This window comes from Stomoxys calcitrans, chromosome 4 (assembly GCF_963082655.1).
Source record: "Stomoxys calcitrans chromosome 4, idStoCalc2.1, whole genome shotgun sequence".
Classification (NCBI taxonomy): Eukaryota; Metazoa; Arthropoda; class Insecta; order Diptera; family Muscidae; genus Stomoxys; species Stomoxys calcitrans.
This window is the reverse complement of record NC_081555.1, coordinates 159,283,813-159,306,047: the sequence shown is the minus strand read 5'-3', so window position 1 is coordinate 159,306,047 and position 22,235 is coordinate 159,283,813. Positions and strand designations below refer to the sequence as shown.

Here is a 22,235-nt window from a genome sequence, read left to right as displayed (position 1 = left end):
ACTTCCTTTACATTATGGCCAACCATATAATAGCATTCCAAGAAAAAATGTCAACAAAACCGCTACCCATTGACAACTTTCAATTCAAATACACACTACCCAACTCAAGCAAAAGGTAAACCTCGCGCAATTGTACTTTTCATTTTTAATGATATTCCAAAACGATTTTGATTACCATTCTCAATTGCGCGCTTAAGTGTTTAGTTGAAAAAAAAAAACAAAAAAACTTTAACACATTGTTTTTGGAGGGTACTCTTCAATCGTAAAACAATTGTAAATTCTTATTATAAAATTCCATGGCAAATGAAGCGTGGAGTGTGATGAAGAGCTGTCAGCGGCACTACCGAAACTATAAAAGGCCCACGATAATCGAAAAAGCCTTTCTTTAGGTTTGTGTCATTCAACAAAGAAAGTGAAGTTGTTTTTATTTAATTTTGATTTTGTGTGTTTTATATAAAAGAAAGCTAAAATAACTTGGTTTGGTGACAAGCCAAAAGAGTGCTCAACCTTGTGGGAGAAATGCATTCGTTGCGTTATCGATTACATTTGATTCTATTCTTGACATTTGCATTGACTCTGTGCCAGGCTGCTGCGCCCAATTGGAATTCGGTGCAGCCACCAAAGCCACGATGGGGTCCAAATATGCAAATGTTGAGACAACACAACAGTATGTGGTAACTATTAATGCACATCGTTTACTTCAAATGCTTAGCATTTGTTTTGGTAACCTTTGCATATCGTTTCTAGGTCCTGCCTTTGAATATTGGAATGATAATCATGAGGATAATATTTGGGAGCATAGTGGTCTATTTGAAGGTGATATCATGCTGCATCGTGAATATTTACGCAATGGATTGCTGAATGAAAAGGCGACATGGCCCGAAGCTACCGTCCCATTTTATATTGATAGCCAAGATTTCAGTGAGTATGACTGGAAAATATCTGCTTTTGTGAACAAATATGATAATTTTAAAAACTAATATCCCATGACAACCTTTCCTAAAGAAGTTAAAAAGGCCTAATAAATGTCTTATGCCTCTGTTCCTTAATGGAATATTCATGACGTAGGCGCAAAAATATATTTTTGGATTTGATCTTAGGCATTTAGCATCTGCAAACATGGGAACCTATGCGCCATAATGATCGCTCTACAAATGAAGAAAGCAATGTAAAGTATGCCACACGACAAGAAATTTCTTTCACCTATTCATCATTCCATTTGCAAGACCACAAAACCTTGGTCTTTAATCCTAAATTGTATATACCTTCTTGATCTTTATGGTCTAAACCCTATCCTGTCCGTTTGTCAAAAACACCCTATCTTCCGAACGAATTTATTTATTTTAATTCTATCCGATTGGGTTTAAAACTCGCATGTGTTATTGTACCCAAAACCTCCACAGTGTATTATAACTTAGTGCATTTGTTTGTAACACCCAGAATTAACAGAGATAGACACCATTGATATGTATACCGATCGACTCAGAATCACTTTCTGATTCGATTTAGCTATGTCCGTCCGTCTGTTTGGTGCAGGCCATAAGAAGGCGTTACGTTCGGCCGGGCCGAACTTTGGATACCCACCATCCCGGGAATATACGTAAACCACCTTTCGTCAAAATCCGGTGAAAATTGTATACCTTTTGTGCCATAGCAGTTATATCACAATATGTTCCGATTTGGACCAAATACTTATAAGTACAAGTCATTGTTCAATTGGGTATAACAAAGTATTGGTCTTTTAAGTAGCTTTATTTAAAAATAAACCGATCTGAGCTACATACGACACGGATTTCGAAAAGCCAAACATAAGTCACTGTGTTAAATTTCTGTGAAATCGGATTATAAATGCGCCGTTCATGGTGCCAAAATCTTATATCGAGATATCGGTCTATATGGCAGCTATATCCAAATCTGAACCGATTTGGGCCAAGATTCAGAAAAATGTCGAAGGGCCTATCTCAACTCACTGTCCCAAATTTCGGCGAAATCGGACAATAAATGCGCCTTTCATGGACCCAAAACCTTATATCGAGAGATCGGTCCATATGGCAGCGATATTCAAATCTGGACTGATCTGGGTCATATTGCAGAGGGAAGTCGGAGGGCTTAACCTAATACACCGTCCTGAATTTCGGCGACATCTGACAATAAATGCACCTTTTATGGGCCCAAAACCTTAAATAGAGAGACCGATCTGTGCCATATTGCAGATTTATATCGAGGGGCTTAACTTAACTCACTGTCCCAAATTTCGGCGACATCGGAAAATAAATGCGCCTTTTATGGGCCAAAAACCTGAAATCGAGAGATCGGTCTATATGACAGCTATATCCAAAACGGGACCGACCTGCAAATTAATGGGGGATATCAAAGGGCCTAACACAATTCACTGTACCAAATTTCAGCAAAATCGGATAATAAATGTGGATTTTATGAGCCTAGGACCCTAAATCGGAGGATCGGTCTATGTGGAAACTATATCCAAATCTGAACCGATCTGAGCCAAATTGACGAAGGATGTCGAAGGGCCTAACACATCTCACTGTCCCAAATGTCAGCAAAATCGGATAATAAATGTGGCTTTTATGGGCCTGAGACCCTAAATCGGCGTATCGGTCTATATGGGGGCTATATGAAGATATAGTCCGATATTGCCTATCTTCGAACTTAACCTGCTTATGGACAAAAAAAAGAATCTGTGCAAAATTTCAGCTCAATATCACCATTTTTAAAGACTGTAGCGTGATTTCAACAGACAGACGGACGGACATGTCTAGATCGTCTTAGATTTTTACGCTGATCAAGAATATATATACTTTATAGGGTCGGAAATGGATATTTCGATGTGTTGCAAACGGAAAGACAAAATTAATATACCCCCATCCTTCGGTGGTGGGTATAAAAAAGTCGGTTCAGATGTGGATATAACTCCCATATATATGTTCGTCCGATTTGGAAATTTGGCAGGAAGGATTTTCTCTTGTTTCTGCACATTACTGGTGAATTTCATATAGATCGGCTCAGATTTAGATATATCTTCCATATATATATATATTCGTCCGATTTTGAGTAATTTGCAATAATGTAGTCTTTTGTTGACCGTAGTTTTTACAGTTTGAACAAATTTGCTCAAAATTTTATACGGATTATCTAATAACCCATCTAAAAGTAACCGCCGAGGTCCGTCAAAATTGGTTCAGAATTATATATAGTTCCCACTTTGTACTTTAGGATAGGTGTAGGGTATTATATAGTAAGCACCGCCCAAATTTGCCTTTCCTTACTCGTTTTCTAATGATTTTTAACATCCATGCTAAATAAGGTCCAAATAGTTGGATAACCGGATTTGATCAACTTATTTCCAGATTTGACTTTCTAAGCCCCTAAAGGTACGAATTGTTCTCTATTGTTGTTGTTGTAGCAGTTTGTTGTTCTATCTTTCGTCTGCTTGATTCTGTTGAATGTCCAGATCCAGGAACTCTGCTACTAAGATGGGGTCCGTCCAGTGTTTGCACACCTAAATCAAGTGGGTGGCTGACCATTTAAACGGGTGACGTGTGGTCCCTGGTCAATCAATCCTTGCTCTGTAGGAATTGAAGCGGCTGCATCTGCCGGATCGTAATTGAGCCAGAACTACTCTTATTTCCCGGGGGAGGTTAATTTCTTCAGATGCAATGGGATGCGGTCGTTCTCCAAGGAATGCATTCACCCTGTAGCTATTTACCGCTTCTCTTGACACAATGAACACCAAACAGATCGTATCTCAGTGTTCCAGCCTGTGTGGTGCTCACAGCTATCCCGTGCCTTGCTTCTGACTTTGTCATAAATTGCCATAGCATGTGTGGAGGACCTGTAAGGTTTTTAAATTAATTCAGCTGCCGACATTCTTCCGCTGCCAACGTCGTGAACAATGTGACTGAAGATTTGGTGACAGATATCTTCGAATTTCTTGCACCGAAATAAAAAGCAATATCTACAAGGTAGACGTGTTACTAGATGGATATTCCAAGGTAGTTATTTCGTTTGTTACACATTGAATTATTGATCAGCGACCCTATAGAGCATATAATCGAAATCACGATATTGGGTGAACGAATAAAGGTATCGACTGGACATTTTGCACTGACCATATTGACCCCAGGTATGTCTATCAATAGATATGGCCCCAACAAAAATCGATGCCCCAATTTCTTCAAACTTCAAATACCATGTAAACGTGTATGCATTTTTAGTTGAATGGTGATGGTTTCGAATATTCAGCCCAACCTGAACTTAGCGTATTTTTATACCCACCACCGAAGGATGGGGGTATATTAATTTTGTCATTCCGTTTGCAACACATCGAAATATCCATTTCCGACCCTATAAAGTATATATATTCTTGATCAGCGTAAAAATCTAAGACGATCTAGACATGTCCGTCCGTCTGTCCGTCTGTCTGTTGAAATCACGCTACAGTCTTTAAAAATAGAGATATTGAGCTGAAATTTTGCACAGATTCTTTTTTTGTCCATAAGCAGGTTAAGTTTAAAGATGGGCTATATCGGACTATATCTTGATATAGCCCCCATATAGACCGATCCGCCGATTTAGGATCTTAGGCCAATAAAAGCCACATTTATTATCCGATTTTGCTGAAATTTGGGACAGTGAGTTGTGTTAGGCCCTTCAACATCCTTCGTCAATTTGGCCCAGATCGGTTCAGATTTGGATATAGCTGCCATATAGATGAGCTATATCGGACTATATATTGATATAGCCCCCATATAGACCGATCCGCCGATTTAGGATCTTAGGCCAATAAAAGCCACATTTATTATCCGATTTTGCTGAAATTTAAGACAGCGATTTGTGTTAGGCCCGTCAACATCCTTCGTCAATTTGGCCCAGATCGGTTCAGATTTGGATATAGCTGCCATATAGACCGATCCTCCGATTTAGGGTCTAAGGCCCATAAAAGCCACATTTATTAACCGATTTTGCTGAAATTTGGGACAGTGAGTTGTGTTAGGTCCTTCGACTTCCTCCGTTAATTTGGCCCAGATCGGTTCAGATTTGGATATAGCTGCCATATAGACCGATCCTCCGATTTGGGGTCTTAGGCCCACAAAAGCCACATTTATTATCCGATTTTTATGAAATTCGGGACAGTGAATTGTGTTAGGCCCATCGACATCATCCGTCCATTTGGCTCAGATCGGTCCAGATTTGGATATAGCTGCCATATAGACCGATTTCTTGATTTATGGTTTTGGGCCCATAAAATGCTCATTTATTGTCCGATGTCGCCGAAATTTGGGACAGTAAGTTAGGTTAAGGGCCTTGACATACTTCTGCAATATTGCACAGATCGGTCCAGATTTGGATGTAGCTGCCATATAGACCGATTTTTATGGGGCCAAGACTTTAAATCGAGATTAAAGTCTTGGCCCCATAAAAAGCGCATTTATTGTCCGATTTCGCCGAAATTTGGGACAGTTCTTTGTATTAGACTCTTCAAAATTTTTATGCAACTTGTCCCAAATCGGTCCAGATTTGGATATAGCTGCAATGTAGAGCAATATCTCTATTTAAAGTCTTGGCCCCATGAAAGACGCATTTGTAATCCGATTTCACTGAAGTTTGACACAGTGTCTTACATTAGGCTTTTCGACATCCGTGTCGTATATAGTTCATATCGGTTTATTTTAAGATTTAGCTAGTATCCTTATTAGTATTTGGTCCAAATCGGAACCTATTTTGATATAACTGATATGGGACATAAGGTATGAAATTTTCACCGAATTTTGATGAAAGGTGGTTTACATATATACCCGAGGTGGTTGGTATCCAAAGTTCGGCCCGGCCGAACTTAACGCCTTTTACTTGTTACTTATTATATATGTATCTTCAGCTACAGCTAAAATATATATATATTTTTTTCTGCAATTCAAGTATCCATGTTTAGACCGTTAAGGATTTTAAATCACCTTTGAGATTTTATCTTCTGAATTTTATTGAGAACAAAAATTGATTGATTTTACGTTTCCGTCGTATTTTTTTTAGACCAAACACAGATGATGACCATCCTAAAAGCCTTTAAAGAATATCACGATAAGACTTGCATACGTTTTCGTCCCTATGAGAAGGGAGACAAAAATTGGATAGTTTTTAAAGGCAATTATTCTGGTTGTTGGTCCAGTGTGGGTAGGCGGCAAGGTGGACAAGTGCGTACGCTGAAAATAAAAAATTTAACTTATTAAAAAACCATATAAAACATTTACAGGTCTTAAATTTAAATACCCCAAAGTGCGTTACACATGGTGTTGTGGTACACGAGATATTACATGCCCTGGGATTCTATCATCAGCAATCGGCAACTGAAAGGGATGATTATGTCAAAATTAATTGGGAAAATATAATACCAGGACATGCCCATAATTTTAACAAATACGCCAGGACGCATATAAGCAGTTTCGGGGTGGAGTATGATTATCTAAGTGTTATGCACTATAGTTCCAAGGCATTTACAAAAAATGGCAAAAACACCATAGAACCTTTGGTAAGTAAAAAAATTATTACAAATTTTTAAATAAAACAATTACCTTTTCTTATAGGATCCCTATGCCAGCTTGGGCCAGCGACGTGGCCTTTCGGATAAGGATATTGCCAAGCTGAATGAAATGTATGAAGAAGACTGTGTAGGAGATGGCCTATTCGATTTTGATCGTTTCGGCCATTATTTAAATGAAATGATTGACTATGTACAAGGAACTCTTGATAAAATCTTTACTTAGTACATTATAATGCGTCGATATCTTAATATAATAGTATATAAAAAAGTTTGTAAATGATAAAAGTGCGTAGTAAACAACATTTTCTTGAAATAAAATATAAATGCTTAGAATTGAACTTTACTCTAAGTAAAGATAACTAATGGAAGAATATTAATACTCAATAATACTTTAAGTTTAGGAATAAAATGAGAATTTGTGAAGCTCTTCAACAGTATTGCCAGCTTCCTGTAAACAAAAAGTAAATCAATACAAGATTTTTTATTGCACTGTGCGAAATACCTGCTTCACCTCTTCGTTGTCATCTTCGGCCAACAACTCAATAGCTTCTCTCACCTCTTTTGTCCAAGCAGCTTGCAATGCCCTTAAACTGTATCTGCCCAATAGACGCATTAGCATACAAATTCTCAAACGCAAGAGATCATCACTGCTATGCATCAATGAGCTTAAATCCACTTTTGGCGAAAATATTATCTTTTCCACCAGCTCAGCATTTTCGGGCAGCTCACGCAACACACATCCCAAAAGAGCCAAAATATTATTTGCTATACGTAGAGCATGAGAGTTTCTAAATTCCTGATTTAAAAAATTTATGAGAAATTCATTGGCCGATAAAATAGCTACAGCATCACAGAATTGATTGAGAAATTGCAAATTTAAATGCACAAAATGACATATCAACTCATAGAGTCGTGAGATGCACTTGATTTCTTCATTATTCATTTCATTTATCGAACGAATATTGCGAGGTAATGATGTCACCGAATCATTTTGCAGTCTTTCATAGATGAGTAACTTGGAAGCATACATGAGATTAGGAACTATTTTGCAATCGACATAGACCTGAGGGAGGGATTGACACAAAAACGAAAGAAAAAAACGAGTTAAAGGATAATCATTTCAATAAATAAATAATAAAATTTTCGTTACAAATAAAATTTCCGGAGAAAAAACCTCCGGCGAATCTGGATGCTCTTATCAGAGTTATGAATGATTGGATCAGTTCGCCAGACATTTCCACTGCGTCATCTGGTCTCTTAAATGACTTATCCTGGTAGTCCAAATTTCTTAAGGATCAGATCATTTTCCCGTAATTTTCACTATTGACCGGCCATTCGATTTCATAACCTCAGAGCGCCTAACTTATTTCAAACAAAATAAAGCCCATTGGAATAACTTCAGAGAGTATAACAGTCGCCGTTTCTCAAATGTAAGTGTTGCTGAGAAGAAATTCCCCGACATAATTAACGCAGCAGCCACGCGCTTTTTACCAGCTGGTCGAATACTCTAGGTGAGGCCCAATTTCCCGGCGCAGACGAATGTGATCGGAATTTTCGCTTCGATCCTACTACACTAGAAACAGGGAACTGCATCTGGAAGTTAGAGGGGCTGGTAAAAAACATAAGCCAAAGCCATTCGTCGCATGAATGGTCTCCAATAACCATCACAATTTACTATGGGCAATCGAACACAATTGCAGCCGGGTTTACGTACCCGTATCGATCCAGGATCATTCTTGGTCTAGGACTGATTCCCACTGCAAGGTATTAACGAATCGCGTTCTTAAACATCCAAAAATTCTGCTTCTTATCCCTAGGGCAGTGTACCAATTTGGTGTGTTGGAATTTCAGCTGATTCCTCTGATGGCAGGAGAAATTGTTAAGATACAAGTCTTCAAGTCTTCTGCTCGTATAGATGGTCCATTTTTACTTCCTGGGGACAGCCCGTGATGGTCCTTAAAGCCGTGTTAACTTCTCGGAACATAAAAAACTCTAATGTAGATGAAATAGGAAAACATAAATCCGGAACTCTAGGAGCGCTAAATGGTAGACATATTTTTCGGCACTTAATGGAATGCTGGAGCCATGGAGGATAATATGGATGGACTAGTTTGGGTTCTGGACGGTAACATGACTTCAGTTTACAAATCGGCTTTTCCGGTTAGGAGGCCAAGAAAGATGAAAGACAAGAGGTGTTGAAACGGAGACCATAGGCCACTAAGGAAGGATGCCAAACGGGCTTTTTATTCTAGAAGTCGAAATAGGTAGGTATATAAGGAATCATAAAGAATAATCAGGAACGAATTCAGAAAACCTAAAAAAGAGCTGGTAACTGTGTCTGACAGGATGAGATTCTACGGCTTGTTAAAGGCATCTTCCAAATCAAGCAGTATTTTCGGCGAATCTAAATAAGATTAACGAGGATATGGAAGCGGTGAACACAACGTGTTGGATGTGTGTCTCGAGTCACCTGTTGATCGCTCTGGATAGATCCCACCCAAGTCGCATGTTTCCTGCATCTAAATATCCAGCAAACGATTTATGGGATGACAACATCCCATCCCATAAATCGATTTATAGGATGAAAACACAGCATTCTGTTACAACAAATTGCACAGTGTAACCATTTGATAGTCCCGGCACTGGATAACTACGAGCACCACTCAGGCCGGAACTTTGAGCTCCGGCCTGTGTGGTGTTAATTGCTACCACGAGAAACTTAGCTATGAGCTACCGGGCGCGTCTACAGGTTGCGGATAGTGGAATGCTCCATGCGGAGTACCTGCAACTGCAGTGGCGGACAATCGGCGGTATTGAGCGGAGAGTCTCAGTGAGTGGCTGGGCGGCAGCGGCTCTTGCATAAAACTAAGTGCCTATGATGGTCGATATGGCAAGGCGAGTTTTTGGCGTCTTCAAATAACCAAAGTTTTTGGTCTTTTGGACCGATACGAGCTTGCTCACCTATAGGAGCTAGACAAGGATCGCCATCTCCACATGTAGATGTGTGGCTACAACAACAACCTTTTGATAGTCGAAAAATTTGGGCTTCTATTTGAATAGTACTGGAGTTTAGTAATATTCCAACAAGGATCTCCAATATGATGGAAGCTGAGCTATGGTTTTGTTCATCGTGGATCGCTGTATTCAGTTAAACCTACAATTGACCTAACACAGGGTTACCGCTTCTTTGTGTACACGTTTCAGTCAGTGTCTTCGACATTACTTGGAATAAAGTCTTGGATGGCTGATCGAAGATGTCCAGGTGTGTCATAGGGGAGGTTCCCACATCACTTATTGAGGGCAGGGATGATTGGGCTGATTATGACTTCATTGAAGATGGATTGCCCTCAATAGGCCCGCCGGGGCCCCCGAACCATTTTTCATATTACTAGGATGGATGTGGACAGAACAAAGGGTTTCCATCAGGTAGCTTACTCCAACATGACTTATATATTGTTTGTCTTCCTTAGTAATCTCCTATTCATTTGGTTTCTTACTGGGTGCTCGACAAATTGGCAGCTAAAGTGTCTTGCAAATCGTTTCGAATCCGATTCCTGTTGTCGGTTGAAGACTGTCGCGACGTGTAAGTTATTAGACCATCGACCACAGCTTATTGGCTCCGCATCCTATTTAGCAGTTTCCGCAATGCTCCCACCATATTTTCCTGTTGGGATCACTGACCAACTTGATAGTCTCCTGCTTAAGTTCACTTATCCTAGTATGTTAATTTAATCTCTTGTGTTAATTCGGAAAATCTCATCACGTTCATTTGCTAATCTCACATCTTCGGCTGGAAAATATGGTCTCATGGCAGGTATTCGCCAGGCCAGGATGAATCTATTTTAATCGATTTCAGATCTGAGATTTTTTTAACAGAATGTCTATCAAATTACCTTGTTAATGGATTCCATAATACTTAGAGGCTCGTTAAGTACAAATGGCAACGACAGCAATTGAGCCACGCTTTCCACTACCTTGGGTATTGCTTTGGAATTACGCAAAGGAGCCACAATAATGCTCACCTAGTAAAGGAAAAACAAACTTTAATAAAAAAAACTGTTCCAGCACCATAAAAACTTTTCGTACCAAATTCTTTTGTTTTAATGAATCCAATTCACCATCCAGAACTTCTTGTATGGTGCGTTCTAAAAATGCCAACCATTCGTCACTTTCCATGGGTGGACTTTGAGATTCATCACAAGAATCCCAGCCAGGCATAAGGCAAGGGGGAGTGTTTCTAAAAAAAAAACAAAAAAAATTTTACTAAAAAGGGTAAAAGGGTAAAAAAGGGGAGTTGCTTACTGTGTATTATGTTTTCCCTCCAACGATTGATTTGAGACCTTCACTGAGATAGTCCTTTGTTCACTGTTTCCCAAGTTCTCTTGTTCTTTCTTTGAATGTCTTAATTTTGGGCATTCATTTTCCCCTGCCTGGTTTCCTGCTTTGGATTGCTTCATTTTTTCTTGTGATGTTTGTTGTTGTAAATTTTCATTATTAACACGATGGGTATTTTCCCTAAAGCAGTCTTTTTCCAAATGTAGGGTTTGTTTAGGTTTCTCTGTCATTACTACATCAAGTGATTGATTTTTTCTAGGTGATGTCTTTTTAAGTTCTTCCGATTCACTGCGTCTACGTGAGAAACTTAGATTATCCCCATTATTGGTAACATCATTTAAGGCGAAATTCTCTTGCAAGGTATTAACAACCATATTGCTGTTGTTTTGCTCTTTAATTTCGTTTTCCTTGTCTAAAGTTTCCTCTGGCGAGTCGCTGCCAAATGTGAAATTATCTTCGAGATTATTTAGAATCATATTATTGTTGCCATTAACATAACATGTTTGTGAATTAATGATGGGCATATGGACTCCAGGTATTTGAAACATATCACCACCTATGGTGGGTGGCCTTGTTAAATGTGTGGAATTTTTATCGCTATTGATTTTATTCACCAGTCTATCTCCTTGGAATGATTCATTGGCAAATGGCACAATGATATTGTCTTCAAGATCGGTTTCCAAATTCTCCACATCACTGGGAGGTATGGCATTGATACTATCACGAGAGCAAGTCATGTTGTCTTGAGATTCATCCAATTTAATGGAACGCAGCTTATTATTGAGCTGAGCTACGTTGCTGCATAAGTAAAAATAAAAATATGATATAAAAAAACATAGAGTAGCATTACAAAGGAAAGGTGGTCAAAAGTATTAAACAAAATTGTGTCATTGTTATTTTTGGAGCCTCATACTTGCATATGGGGATAACGACCTTTGGCCAGTGGATTTTGCTAAACAGCTTCCTTGCGATTGTACGAACTGGACTGACTCGATGGATTCATTCATCGGCAAGGGCTGTCGCCTCAGTGTACAACACACTGCTACAACAACATAAAACCGATCAAGGTTATGTGATTTTGTGTTCATACTTTTGCGGCCTTATTTACAAAACTTTATGAAGCCTTGAAATAGGTTTATTTGACAGTTCTATTTGACAGGTCGAATAAACCTATTTCATTGGACTTTACTGTATGTATTGCTTACTTTTCCTTGCTCAAATTTGACGCTTTGGTGGATTTGGTCTTTATATTCTGAGGATTTACAAAGGGAGAATTCTCTGCTTTAACTCCAGCCTTTATGTACAACCTGCCTTCGACAAAGGGGTGGCACAAGATTTGGGCCCAGCTAGCCCTCATGGTGGGCTCTTTCTCCAATAAGCCCTATAAAGAATAATATAAATAAAACCTTTACTCTTTATTTTCTTTTAAAATAATTTACTTACTTGCAAAAATGAGCGACTATCCTTACTCAAGTATCCCGGATAGGTTACTTCATCTTTTTTAATGATTTTTATCAAATGCAATATGGAGGTTGTGCTAAACGGTGGATGACCTATTAAACATTCATAGGATATGCAACCCAAAGACCATATATCCGCCTGATGATCATAGGGTTTCTCTTCCAACAGCTCGGGGGCCATGTACAAGGGTGTGCCCTTTATTGAAGTCAACATGTGGGTGCTCATGGTCATGTTGCGTGCCAAACCAAAATCGCACAGCTTTGCTCTCAGCTCTTCGTCCAGCAAAACATTTTGTGGCTTCAAATCTCTATGAAGTATACGATTGGAGTGTAGATAGTATAGGGCCGATACCAAATCGCAAATCAAACGTTGACCTTTATCCTCACGCAAATAGCCATTACGTTCCATATAGCGATGTAAATCGATGGTGGCAAATTCCGTGACCACTACCAAATCATGTTTTGTCTCAAATGACTCCAGCATCTCAATGACATTGGGATGCTTGAGATGGGCCTGTATTTCACACTCGCGTCTTAAGGTTTTTAAATCACGACTAGTACGGCCCCGCTTTAAATGCAAAGAATGTAATAAAAAAAACTCATATAAAATTTTCACCCTCTCCCAATTACCTTGGATATAACTTTTATGGCCACAATTTGATTGTCATCTTTACGCACTGCCTTGTAGAAATTATTCTTAATGAATGAATTAAACTTTATTCATTGAGTATGAGTTAAAAACTGAACTTACAATAATGCTGTTACTTAAAACTAAGCCACCACATTATGTTGCGCCGCTGTCGCTCTGCCAACGTTGCCATTGCATTTCTTGCTGACACAGTGGCCCGTGTAGAATATTGGGCTATTAACCTGTAGTGGGGTGTTGAATAGGCGGCTCGTGTTACTTGTGGGAATACGGGAGCATGAAGGTTTCCCATGAATGGTTGTAAGTAGTTGGTTTGGGTGCAACCAAATGAATAAGGTGTCTAGAATAAGGTGTCCAATGCGCTGACTTAGCAGCTCGTGTGGGGTTTTTGGTTGCCTTGGTGCAGCTAAACTGTGGGAATACGGGAACACGAGGGTTCCTCATGATAACTCCTCCCCTTCTAAGTGGGGGCCGTCCTCGGTCCTTGTAATAGCGTTTTTGATTGCATCTTCAACTGACCTGGTTATGATGATCTTCTTTTTTGTGATGGTTCTTCGTCGTAATAGGTAACCTGCCAGTCCCACAATCGCAAAACCACCAATGATTGATAAACCTGCGATTTGGCCCTGATCGACCACACGTTGTAAATGGCGGATGTGTTGGAGGTTCCGTTGGTTCACGTGATGCAGATAGGGGGCACTTAGTATCTCAGTGTGTTGTGTCAGGTTGATCTCAGAAGCCCATGGAGTTTCAGGTTGCAGAGGAGTCGTCGAATTCTCGTTGTAATATACCGAATCGTTGATTTTTACATGATCTTTGAAAATGACCAGGTAAGTGCCATTAATTGTAACAGGAGCTTCATTACTTTCTTCTACTATTGCCAGTTGGTCATTTATGACTACCAATCCATCGCCTATTGGTGTAATCGGCGTGAGATTGTTGAATGTGGTGCTGCAGCTTGCAGTGTTACTTGTCAGTAGTTGTAGAGCGCATGATGTGGCTGATGACGGTAGGCAAAAAGTTGGTATCGTGTCGCTGCAGTTCCTCACCGCTAAGGTACGATTATGGCATACCGCTAAGGTGGATTCTTGTAGGTGGAGCATTTGGTGGCCGTGAGCTACTGGTAAAATAGTAATTTTCTTACATCTAAGCTTAGGAATAGGATATCTTATTAGGAAGTAAATTACATTATCGTATTGCAAAATCTTAATATTAGCTACAGCCATAACATCGGCCACGGAGAGGTTCGTGAAGTGCTCATTTTTTATTATGAAGTTTATTTCGTTACTGTCTAAAAGGATGGGGTTCAAGACTCCAATTTTTGCGAATGTGATAGAAGTGATAAGATTGTCTAAGTCTGTTATTATTGCTCTGTTTCTAGCTAATAGAATATCGTAAAGGTGGCTAGTGTCTATTTCTCTGTGTTTTTCTGTCTTCAAGATTTTATTTACTGTAATGGTGAGACTATTAATTTCTTTTTGTACCTCCGTGTTGATAGTAAACTGTCTGTCCTGGGAGTCGATTAGTTGTTCTGCCTTGTTTGTTAGTCTGTCAAAGTCGTCATGGTCTGGGGTCCCTGCAATATATTTCAGTACCGTCCCTATAAAGTTCAAGCTTCTCGCTTGTCTGTGATGAGTATTTACTGTCTGTATTAGTCTACTTATCTGATTTATGTCTGCGTCTAGCAACTTCCTCATGTGTGTTTGAGGAAAATGGTCCGCAGCGTTAGCTGTCTCGTCCTTTAGTCGTTCGTACAGAGTCAGGTTCGTAACATGTTTGATGTGTCCATAACTTTCCCAGATAACAAGGTCACCACCGGCCACCGGAATGTATCCTGCATTTGAGTAGTCTATTAGTCGTCCAGATGTTGCTGATACCAATATGGCTATAACCAATTTTAAAGCGATTCTGAAAACGTAAGTTATAAAAATTTTTTTTTTTAATCGTCTCCCGCATATAACGTTGTGTTAATTCTAGAAAGGAAGAAAATTCAGCGGAGATTGTCCTTATGGACCCTCCTCCCCCTTATGAGAACGGTGGTACCCAGGTCTTTTTCAACTTCCTCTTCGGTGTAAAGAGGTGTAAGTTTATTACCTAGCCTTCTGTTATTTTTTACGAGCACCTTCTCCCCAACGGCAAAATCCCTATCTTGCCTATTCCTATTGTGCGCTTCTAAGTTTTTGATCTGAGTGTTTTTTATACGCGATACTATTTGTGCGTCGGCTTCCGAGGAATGAAAGGCTGTAATAGGTTTCGTCTCAGTTACCGAATGTATTGACCTGTTATATTCGATGGTAGCCAAAAGAACTATCTCTTCGATATCATCTAAATTTTTGTCAAGTTTAAGACATCTAGATATTTCCATCAGTGTGTTGTGAAATCGCTCTACCTGTCCATTTGAGGTACTGTGCAAGGGTGGAGCGTTCGCAATATCGATGTCGAAATGGTTCTTTAACGTGGCCTTGATGCTATGTGAATTGAGCGACTTCTCGTTGTCACAGTAAATAGTTTTCGTATTTGAAAACACATTGAGCAACTGCAGAAGCTGAGGCTTAACGTCTACTATCGTCCTAGACTTTAAAGACTGTACTATTGCAAATTTTGAAAATTTGTCAATGCAAGTCAAAAAATATTTCGACCCTGTTGAAAATATATCAATGTGGAGAATTTCTCCACAATATGTGGGTATGGGCGTTTGAGCAATGAGTTGCTTTCTTGGATGGCGGTCATACTTCGCTTGAGAGCATACGCGACAATTTGCTACAAATTGTTTAGTCTTCTTTTCCATTTTTGGAAAAAAATAGTCTTCAATTATTTGCTTCACGTTTTCCTGGGCTGCTCGGTGTGCTCGATTGTGTTCGGCTGCGATAATTTCCTGTTGTTCGTTAGGATCTGATATATCAATAACTAACTTTTCTGTGTGCCTGAATTTCACGGTTGGAAAGAGTTCGATCAATTTATGCTGGAATCGTGCCAATGTGTGTAGATCACACTGCAGAGCATTTACTACATCTACGTTCACGGCTTCCTGGAGATTTTTAATTAAATCGTCATCGGTTCGGAATGAAATCAAGTGTCTCGTCTTTTTCCCAAAAATAATGAAAGTTTTTTTCTGGGGTTCTGTGCCTTCCTCAACAAGTATCTGATTACGGAAGCAATTTACCGGCTTATCGGTTCTCTCAATCGTGTTGGTAGATGATTCTTCGCTGTGGATTGTTTCAACACTCGCATTGTCTAAAGCATTAATGTGCTGTCTGGACAGCGCATCTGCAACTACGTTTTCCTTGCCTGGTTTATAGATTAGCTTTGCGTTGCATTCATCAATGAAAGCTTTCCACCTTTTAATTTTAGAATTCGGATTTCTGTCCGAAACGGCAAAGGTTAATGGTTGGTGGTCCGTGAATACGTTTAATTTTGATACACCATAAAGGTAGTTTCTAAGCGTTTTAAGTGCCCAGACAATGGCTAATAATTCCCGTTCATTAGTAGCGTAATGTTCCTCGCTAATTGTCAAAGTGCGGGAAATCATGGTTATAGGTTTTCCCTCCTGTGAAAGGACAGCACCTATAGCATGGGAGGATGCGTCTGTGGTTAAATCGAACGCTTTTCGGAAATCTGGGTATGTTAAGGTTACGTCTTCGGAGGCAAGTATATCTTTTATTTTAATAAAGGCTTTTTTCTGCTCACTAGTCAAATCAATCTTGATTTTTTTCGACTGTGTTGCAGTAACTCGGCCGTACTCTCCTCTCAGTATGTTTGATAGTGGTTTCGCAATCTTGGCGAAGTCGCGTATGAAGCAGCGGTAGTATCCCGCTAAGCCTAAGAATGACCTTAGACCTCTTAAGGTGCTGGGCTCAGGAAAATTCCGAATTGTTTCAATTTTTTCAGCACAAGTTTTAATTCCTCCTTGTGAAACTAAGAACCCTAAGTATTCGACCTCGGTTTGGAAAAATTTTGATTTTTCTGCCGATACCCTCATATTGGCTTCGAATAGACTTCGCATCACTACTTCCGTATCTGTTAAATGGTCTTGCTCGTTTTTCGAGAATATAATGACATCGTCGACGTAGACGAAACATCTCTTACCGATGTGTTCTCTTAACACATCGTCTATCGCCCTTTGGAAAATGCTGGGCGCGTTCTTCAGACCGAAGGCCAGTCTGCAGAATTCATATTTTCCGTTTTTTACAGAAAATGCGGTTTTTTCTCTATCGGGTTCAGACAACTGAATTTGGTGGAAACCTGATTTTAGGTCTAGTGTAGTGAAGAATTTACTCCCACCAAGGTTGGATAGAGTTTCCGTTATTTCTGGAATCGGGTACCTATCACTGACAGTTTTATCATTAAGTTTTCGAAAATCTATAACTAATCGCTTTTTTTCCTGTCCATTTTCATCAAAGCCCTTTTTTTTAACGACCCATATTGGGTTGTTATAGGGGGACCTAGACTTTCGAATGATACCGTTTGCCAGTAAATCCTGAATTTCCTTATTAACAAAATCCGCAACGCCCAGTGGGTACGGGTACAGTCTTGAGTAAACTGGGTCTTCGTTCTCCGTGCGGATGGTCGCAACCACATTCGTATTGTATGGGAGTGCTTCATTGGGGTCTGCAAATACTCCGTTTACGTTGGCAATTACTCTAAAGAATGCGTCTTTGAACTCCCTTGGTACCGACTTAGCCTGAAGTTGTAAATGATTTATATCCTGGCTGGTAATAAATAAAATAACTTCTTTTCCATGGTCATGTGTAATTGTGTTAGTTTTTAAATCAATGGATGCGTGTACCTTATTCAATAAATCAAGGCCAATAACGCCATCAAATGATTTCAACTCGGGTAAAATAAAAAAATCTTCTGTAACGCCGAAAATTCTAATTTTGCATTTAAGTTTGATGGGAGTAACTCCATGAATTGATTTTACTGCAAATGAATTTTGGACCTCCTTTACTCCCTTTAGTTCCGGTAAGGGTTTGATGTAACTCCTTGAAGCCCCCGTGTCGACAAGGAGTTTGATTTCTTTCCCTCCTATTGACCTTGAAATCCAAGGCAGGAGGGACCTTCCCCTAAAAAATTAAGCTCGTCGCTCTCAATTTCGTCTACGGCCTGTTCCGCATCTTCATCATACGTTGGCTCGTCCATTGATTCGTGTTCTTCGCTAAGATGATTCACACGTTGTAGTTTTGGTCCTGTGTATCGCCCTGAATTTGACGCTCGTTTCTGTGTATTTCCCTGTGACCTGTCATTATAGTCATGACTTTGGTAGTTTTTTTTTTGTCTAAATTGGGATAGGGAAGGGTCTACTTCCATAGGTTCGACACGTCTATGATCGGCGAAGTTACCACTGGTGTGTGGCTTTTGGTTATTTAAGTTGTTCTGCGGTTGACCAGCCTGTTTCTGTTTGGTAACCGAATAATGTGGGTTCTTCTGTCCCACATTGTGATCCGTATTAGGGGAATTTTGGGCAGAACTTGCCTTTCTGCTGTAAGAACTATCAGATCTATTTGCGAAATTTTTCGCGAAAGCGTAGCGCTCGTTATTAGCGTCTACTTCTTGTGCTAAGGCCAATGCAGAAGGGAGGTCTGTTGGTCTTGAGGCAAACAGGATATCACAAAGGGGTTTCCTTAAACCTGATATGAAAACCCTAAGTGCATCGGCTCTGTATTTTTCGTTTATAGTGTCTGCTACACTATTTTCATATGACATGATTGTCTTATTGGCTAACAAGGTTAATTTCTTTTCTACCTCATCGTAGAAATCTAGTAACTGCATCGAACCCTGCCTCAGCGTGGACAGTTCTTGTTCGATCAGATATATCGGACGTTTGTCCGCGTAAGTAAAATCGAGACGGGCAATGATTGCTTTAAAACTTAATACCGTGCTAAAGGATGAAAGTACTGCATCGGCGGCACCTCGCACTTTATTTCTAAGAATAATCACCGCTTGATAGTGGCGTTCGCTGCCATCGTATTTCTCAAATAACTCGTATGCATTGTGCGCTGCCTCGCGCCATGACACATAGGTGCCTGGCTGTCCCGAAAATTCCGGAAGAGACTTTATGGCATCTAAGGTGATATCACAAGGTACCAGCGGATTTATCCGAACTTTCGTAAACTTTTCAATTTTAGGTTTGTCAGTAGCAAGTCTACTGTTAATCGCAGTTATTTTCCTGTCGAATTCTAATTTTTGAGCGGCCAATGCTCTGCTCACTTCTGCTCTAACTAGCTCACTTACTTGTTCGGCGTTCATGGTTTCTTTTGTTTCTAAACTTAACTTGCCTAATAAGTCTTCTAATTCCTGACTCATAAATTATTCGCAAAAAATGGAGTATTCCCAAAAAAAAAAAAAAAAAATATATTTGAATGAATTTGGTTAAATTTTCTCCTTTTTTATTTCAATTTTCACTTGGCACTTCACTTACCTTATCATCCTTAAATGTTAGGTAAATTAATTAAAATTAATTTCTGTTGTTGATTTTCGGTAGCTTCTTCCACTTCTTGGCTCGGGATGTGTGTTTCTTGATGAGCCCTCTGATTGTTTTTCACTTTCTTTCGCCGCCCAAGGATATTCGTTCCTTGGTGATTCTGTAGATCGTCTTCGATGTTGCCTTTCGCTGCCCAAGGATATTCGTTCCTTGGTGACTTAAGCTTATTTTCGAATTGAGTCCTTTCAATTGAGTCCTTTTTTCTTAAGGGTATTTTGGTACAGTTTTGACTGAGCTTTCTTTCCTATTTATATTTTTTTTCTCACAGGATTTTTATTTTATGTTTTGTAGTTTCACTTTTCACAGTTCTAACTTTTTTTAGAGTTCTTTTCGCGAAGTGAACCACGTACGTTTTTACTTTTCCTTTTTTAGGATTTGTATTTTTATTTTATATTTTGTAGTTTCACTTTTCGCAGTTCTAACTTTTTTTAGAGTTCTTTTCGCGAAGTGAACCACGTTGGGCGCCAATTATTCTTAATGAATGAATTAAACTTTATTCATTGAGTATGAGTTAAAAACTGAACTTACAATAATGCTGTTACTTAAAACTAAGCCACCACATTATGTTGCGCCGCTGTCGCTCTGCCAACGTTGCCATTGCATTTCTTGCTGACACAGTGGCCCGTGTAGAATATTGGGCTATTAACCTGTAGTGGGGTGTTGAATAGGCGGCTCGTGTTACTTGTGGGAATACGGGAGCATGAAGGTTTCCCATGAATGGTTGTAAGTAGTTGGTTTGGGTGCAACCAAATGAATAAGGTGTCTAGAATAAGGTGTCCAATGCGCTGACTTAGCAGCTCGTGTGGGGTTTTTGGTTGCCTTGGTGCAGCTAAACTGTGGGAATACGGGAACACGAGGGTTCCTCATGATAACTTAGACATGACCAAAAGAACCCTCGCCCACCATGGCATTCACCTTGTAGCGATGCATTTTCTTGGTCTTTCAATTCTCTTTTGTTCTAATATCTGTTTTTATTTTACAATTTATTGAACTTTTTACCGTCAGTGTTAGTTAAACTAGCTAACTTGTTGCATTTCTATTAAGTCTATTTACGAATGTTGAGAAAATGACGGAAGGCACAATTATTTACGAAATACGGAGAAATGCAAAAATCACTGTGGATAAAATTTAGGCCATTCACAATAGCCGGATTGTAATTATAAATGTAACGCATACTCAACGTAACAGCGCAATATACTCGCGTCAGGAATGAATACGCTCTACCATTGTACAAGAGCATTCTGCGCTTTACCTAGCAGGTTGAATTAAGAAGGTTGGGTCACTTGCCCAACAACAACGAAATCAACGATACAACCCTGTGGCAATGGTGGAGCAAATTCCCACTAGGCTGTCAAATTTCTGTCAAAATGTGAAAAAAAATTAAAAATCTAAACATGAGCAAAAATATGATGATACCAAATGAAATGCAAACAAAACTCTGACATCTTAATACCGTCAAACTGGCCGCCTGTTTTCAGTAGTCCATGTGAGACCACCTTACAAATCCACTGCTAGGCAAATTAAACAAAGTCAAGTCGCTATCCCAAAAACAACGAAATCAAGTATACAAATTCTCATTAGGCTGTCAAATTTTTGTATACTGTCAATTCTATATTTTAGTTTTTATTTGCATTATCATGTGTAGCGGTCACAAGATTTAAAGATTATAGAAGTCCAAATTAGAAATTTAAATAATAACGGCCTAATTCACAAAATTTAAGTTGGTTTATTTGACAGTTGCGTGCATGGCAGCGAAGATTTTACTTGGACTGAGAGGGTCAGAAACCTGACGGTGCTCAGACTTTGGGCTTGTTCTGTCTAGTTGGGGGGAGGTGTTGCATGGTAGTTGGCATGTTATATAAGGCATAGGGGAGTCTTTCACTGTGCACGGGTTGGACGTAGTTTATGGACGGGGGGTACTACGCCCTTTCCGGAATCCTCTGAGTACACGATTGGGTCTAAATGAGGAGGGCAGGATTTTTATCGAGTTCCCGCGAATCTAAAAACCATACAGGCTTCTGAACAGGTTAGCGTCTTTCAGGCGGAGATTTTCGCTATCCTGAAGGCACTGGATGTCGATGCAGGAGTTGCGGCTCAATCGAACTGTCACGAGAGTTAGGCGCGCTGAAGGCTTAAGCAGCGGGTCCCTGTGCGGGATTCTTAGTAGGAAGTGCGCTTTCTGTAATGAAACGTCGAAGGCTCTGTACCCGAGTAGTTTGCGAAACAGGACATCGATTATACTAGAGTGGAGGGAGCATGACTTCGGATTGCTGAAAGGAGTCCTGAATAGTTTGTTGTACTTGTACTGTTTTATGGACTTCATCGGGTCAATCCGGTACGTACAACCGGCTGCCATGGGATTGGTCCTGAATAGTTATTGCAACGTACGGTTTCTGACATCACTATGGCCTCAAAGAGTGGCGTACTTCTGCAGGGTGTGCGATAACGAGAAGAAGGAGCACCTTTTGTGTGCCCTAGAGCTGGCAAAATATCGATGGCACTATCGATATTTTAGTTTATAACTAAATATCGATTGGTATTTTTTATATCGATACTATCGGCAAAGTTACACTATTTGTAAAATTGAACAAAAAATTAGCGATCCGATAGTGAATGTATCTCATTCATAAATTTTTCAAACGTCTTGTTGTGTATTTCAAGTACCATTCGGATCGGCCCATAAGCTGATATAGCTTCCTTATTAAATCTCCCGTTTTTACTTCTTGAACCTATAAGCTGAGTATTGTGCTAAGCTTT

The 22,235-nt window shown here is 39.6% G+C and overlaps 2 protein-coding genes across 2 annotated transcripts; one reads left to right on the top strand and one right to left on the bottom strand.

Annotated features, from left to right (window-relative positions):
• The first annotated feature begins 519 nt into the window (after window positions 1-519).
• LOC106090571 (low choriolytic enzyme) lies at window positions 520-6,779 on the top strand. The gene is made up of 5 exons (XM_013256806.2): window positions 520-667; window positions 748-921; window positions 6,049-6,209; window positions 6,269-6,544; window positions 6,600-6,779. Exons 1-5 carry the CDS (start codon window positions 520-522, stop codon window positions 6,777-6,779), a joined length of 939 nt encoding a protein of 312 aa, XP_013112260.2.
• LOC106090574 (serine/threonine-protein kinase fused) lies at window positions 6,064-20,511 on the bottom strand. Its single transcript, XM_013256809.2, has 11 exons — window positions 20,357-20,511; window positions 12,982-13,040; window positions 12,335-12,919; window positions 12,097-12,272; window positions 10,859-11,689; window positions 10,643-10,793; window positions 10,450-10,578; window positions 7,059-7,619; window positions 6,588-7,004; window positions 6,286-6,492; window positions 6,064-6,218 (listed from the first exon to the last, which is right to left on the bottom strand). The coding sequence occupies exons 1-9, from the start codon at window positions 20,406-20,408 to the stop codon at window positions 6,954-6,956; spliced, it is 2,595 nt and encodes an 864-aa protein (XP_013112263.2). The 5' UTR covers window positions 20,409-20,511; the 3' UTR covers window positions 6,064-6,218; window positions 6,286-6,492; window positions 6,588-6,953.
• Between the last annotated feature and the right edge of the window lie 1,724 nt (window positions 20,512-22,235).

Coding starts and splice junctions, on each gene's coding strand:
- LOC106090574 (XM_013256809.2), bottom strand. CDS start 20,408: ATGCATCGCTACAAGGTGAATGCCATGGTGGGCGAGGGTTCTTTTGGT. Junction 10,794..10,858: donor GAGGGAAAACATAATACACA/GTAAGCAACTCC, acceptor TTTTTTTTTTAG/AAACACTCCCCCTTGCCTTA. Junction 7,620..10,449: donor TTATGGAATCCATTAACAAG/GTAATTTGATAG, acceptor TCCCTCCCTCAG/GTCTATGTCGATTGCAAAAT.
- LOC106090571 (XM_013256806.2), top strand. CDS start 520: ATGCATTCGTTGCGTTATCGATTACATTTGATTCTATTCTTGACATTT. Junction 922..6,048: donor TATTGATAGCCAAGATTTCA/GTGAGTATGACT, acceptor TATTTTTTTTAG/ACCAAACACAGATGATGACC. Junction 6,545..6,599: donor AAAACACCATAGAACCTTTG/GTAAGTAAAAAA, acceptor CTTTTCTTATAG/GATCCCTATGCCAGCTTGGG.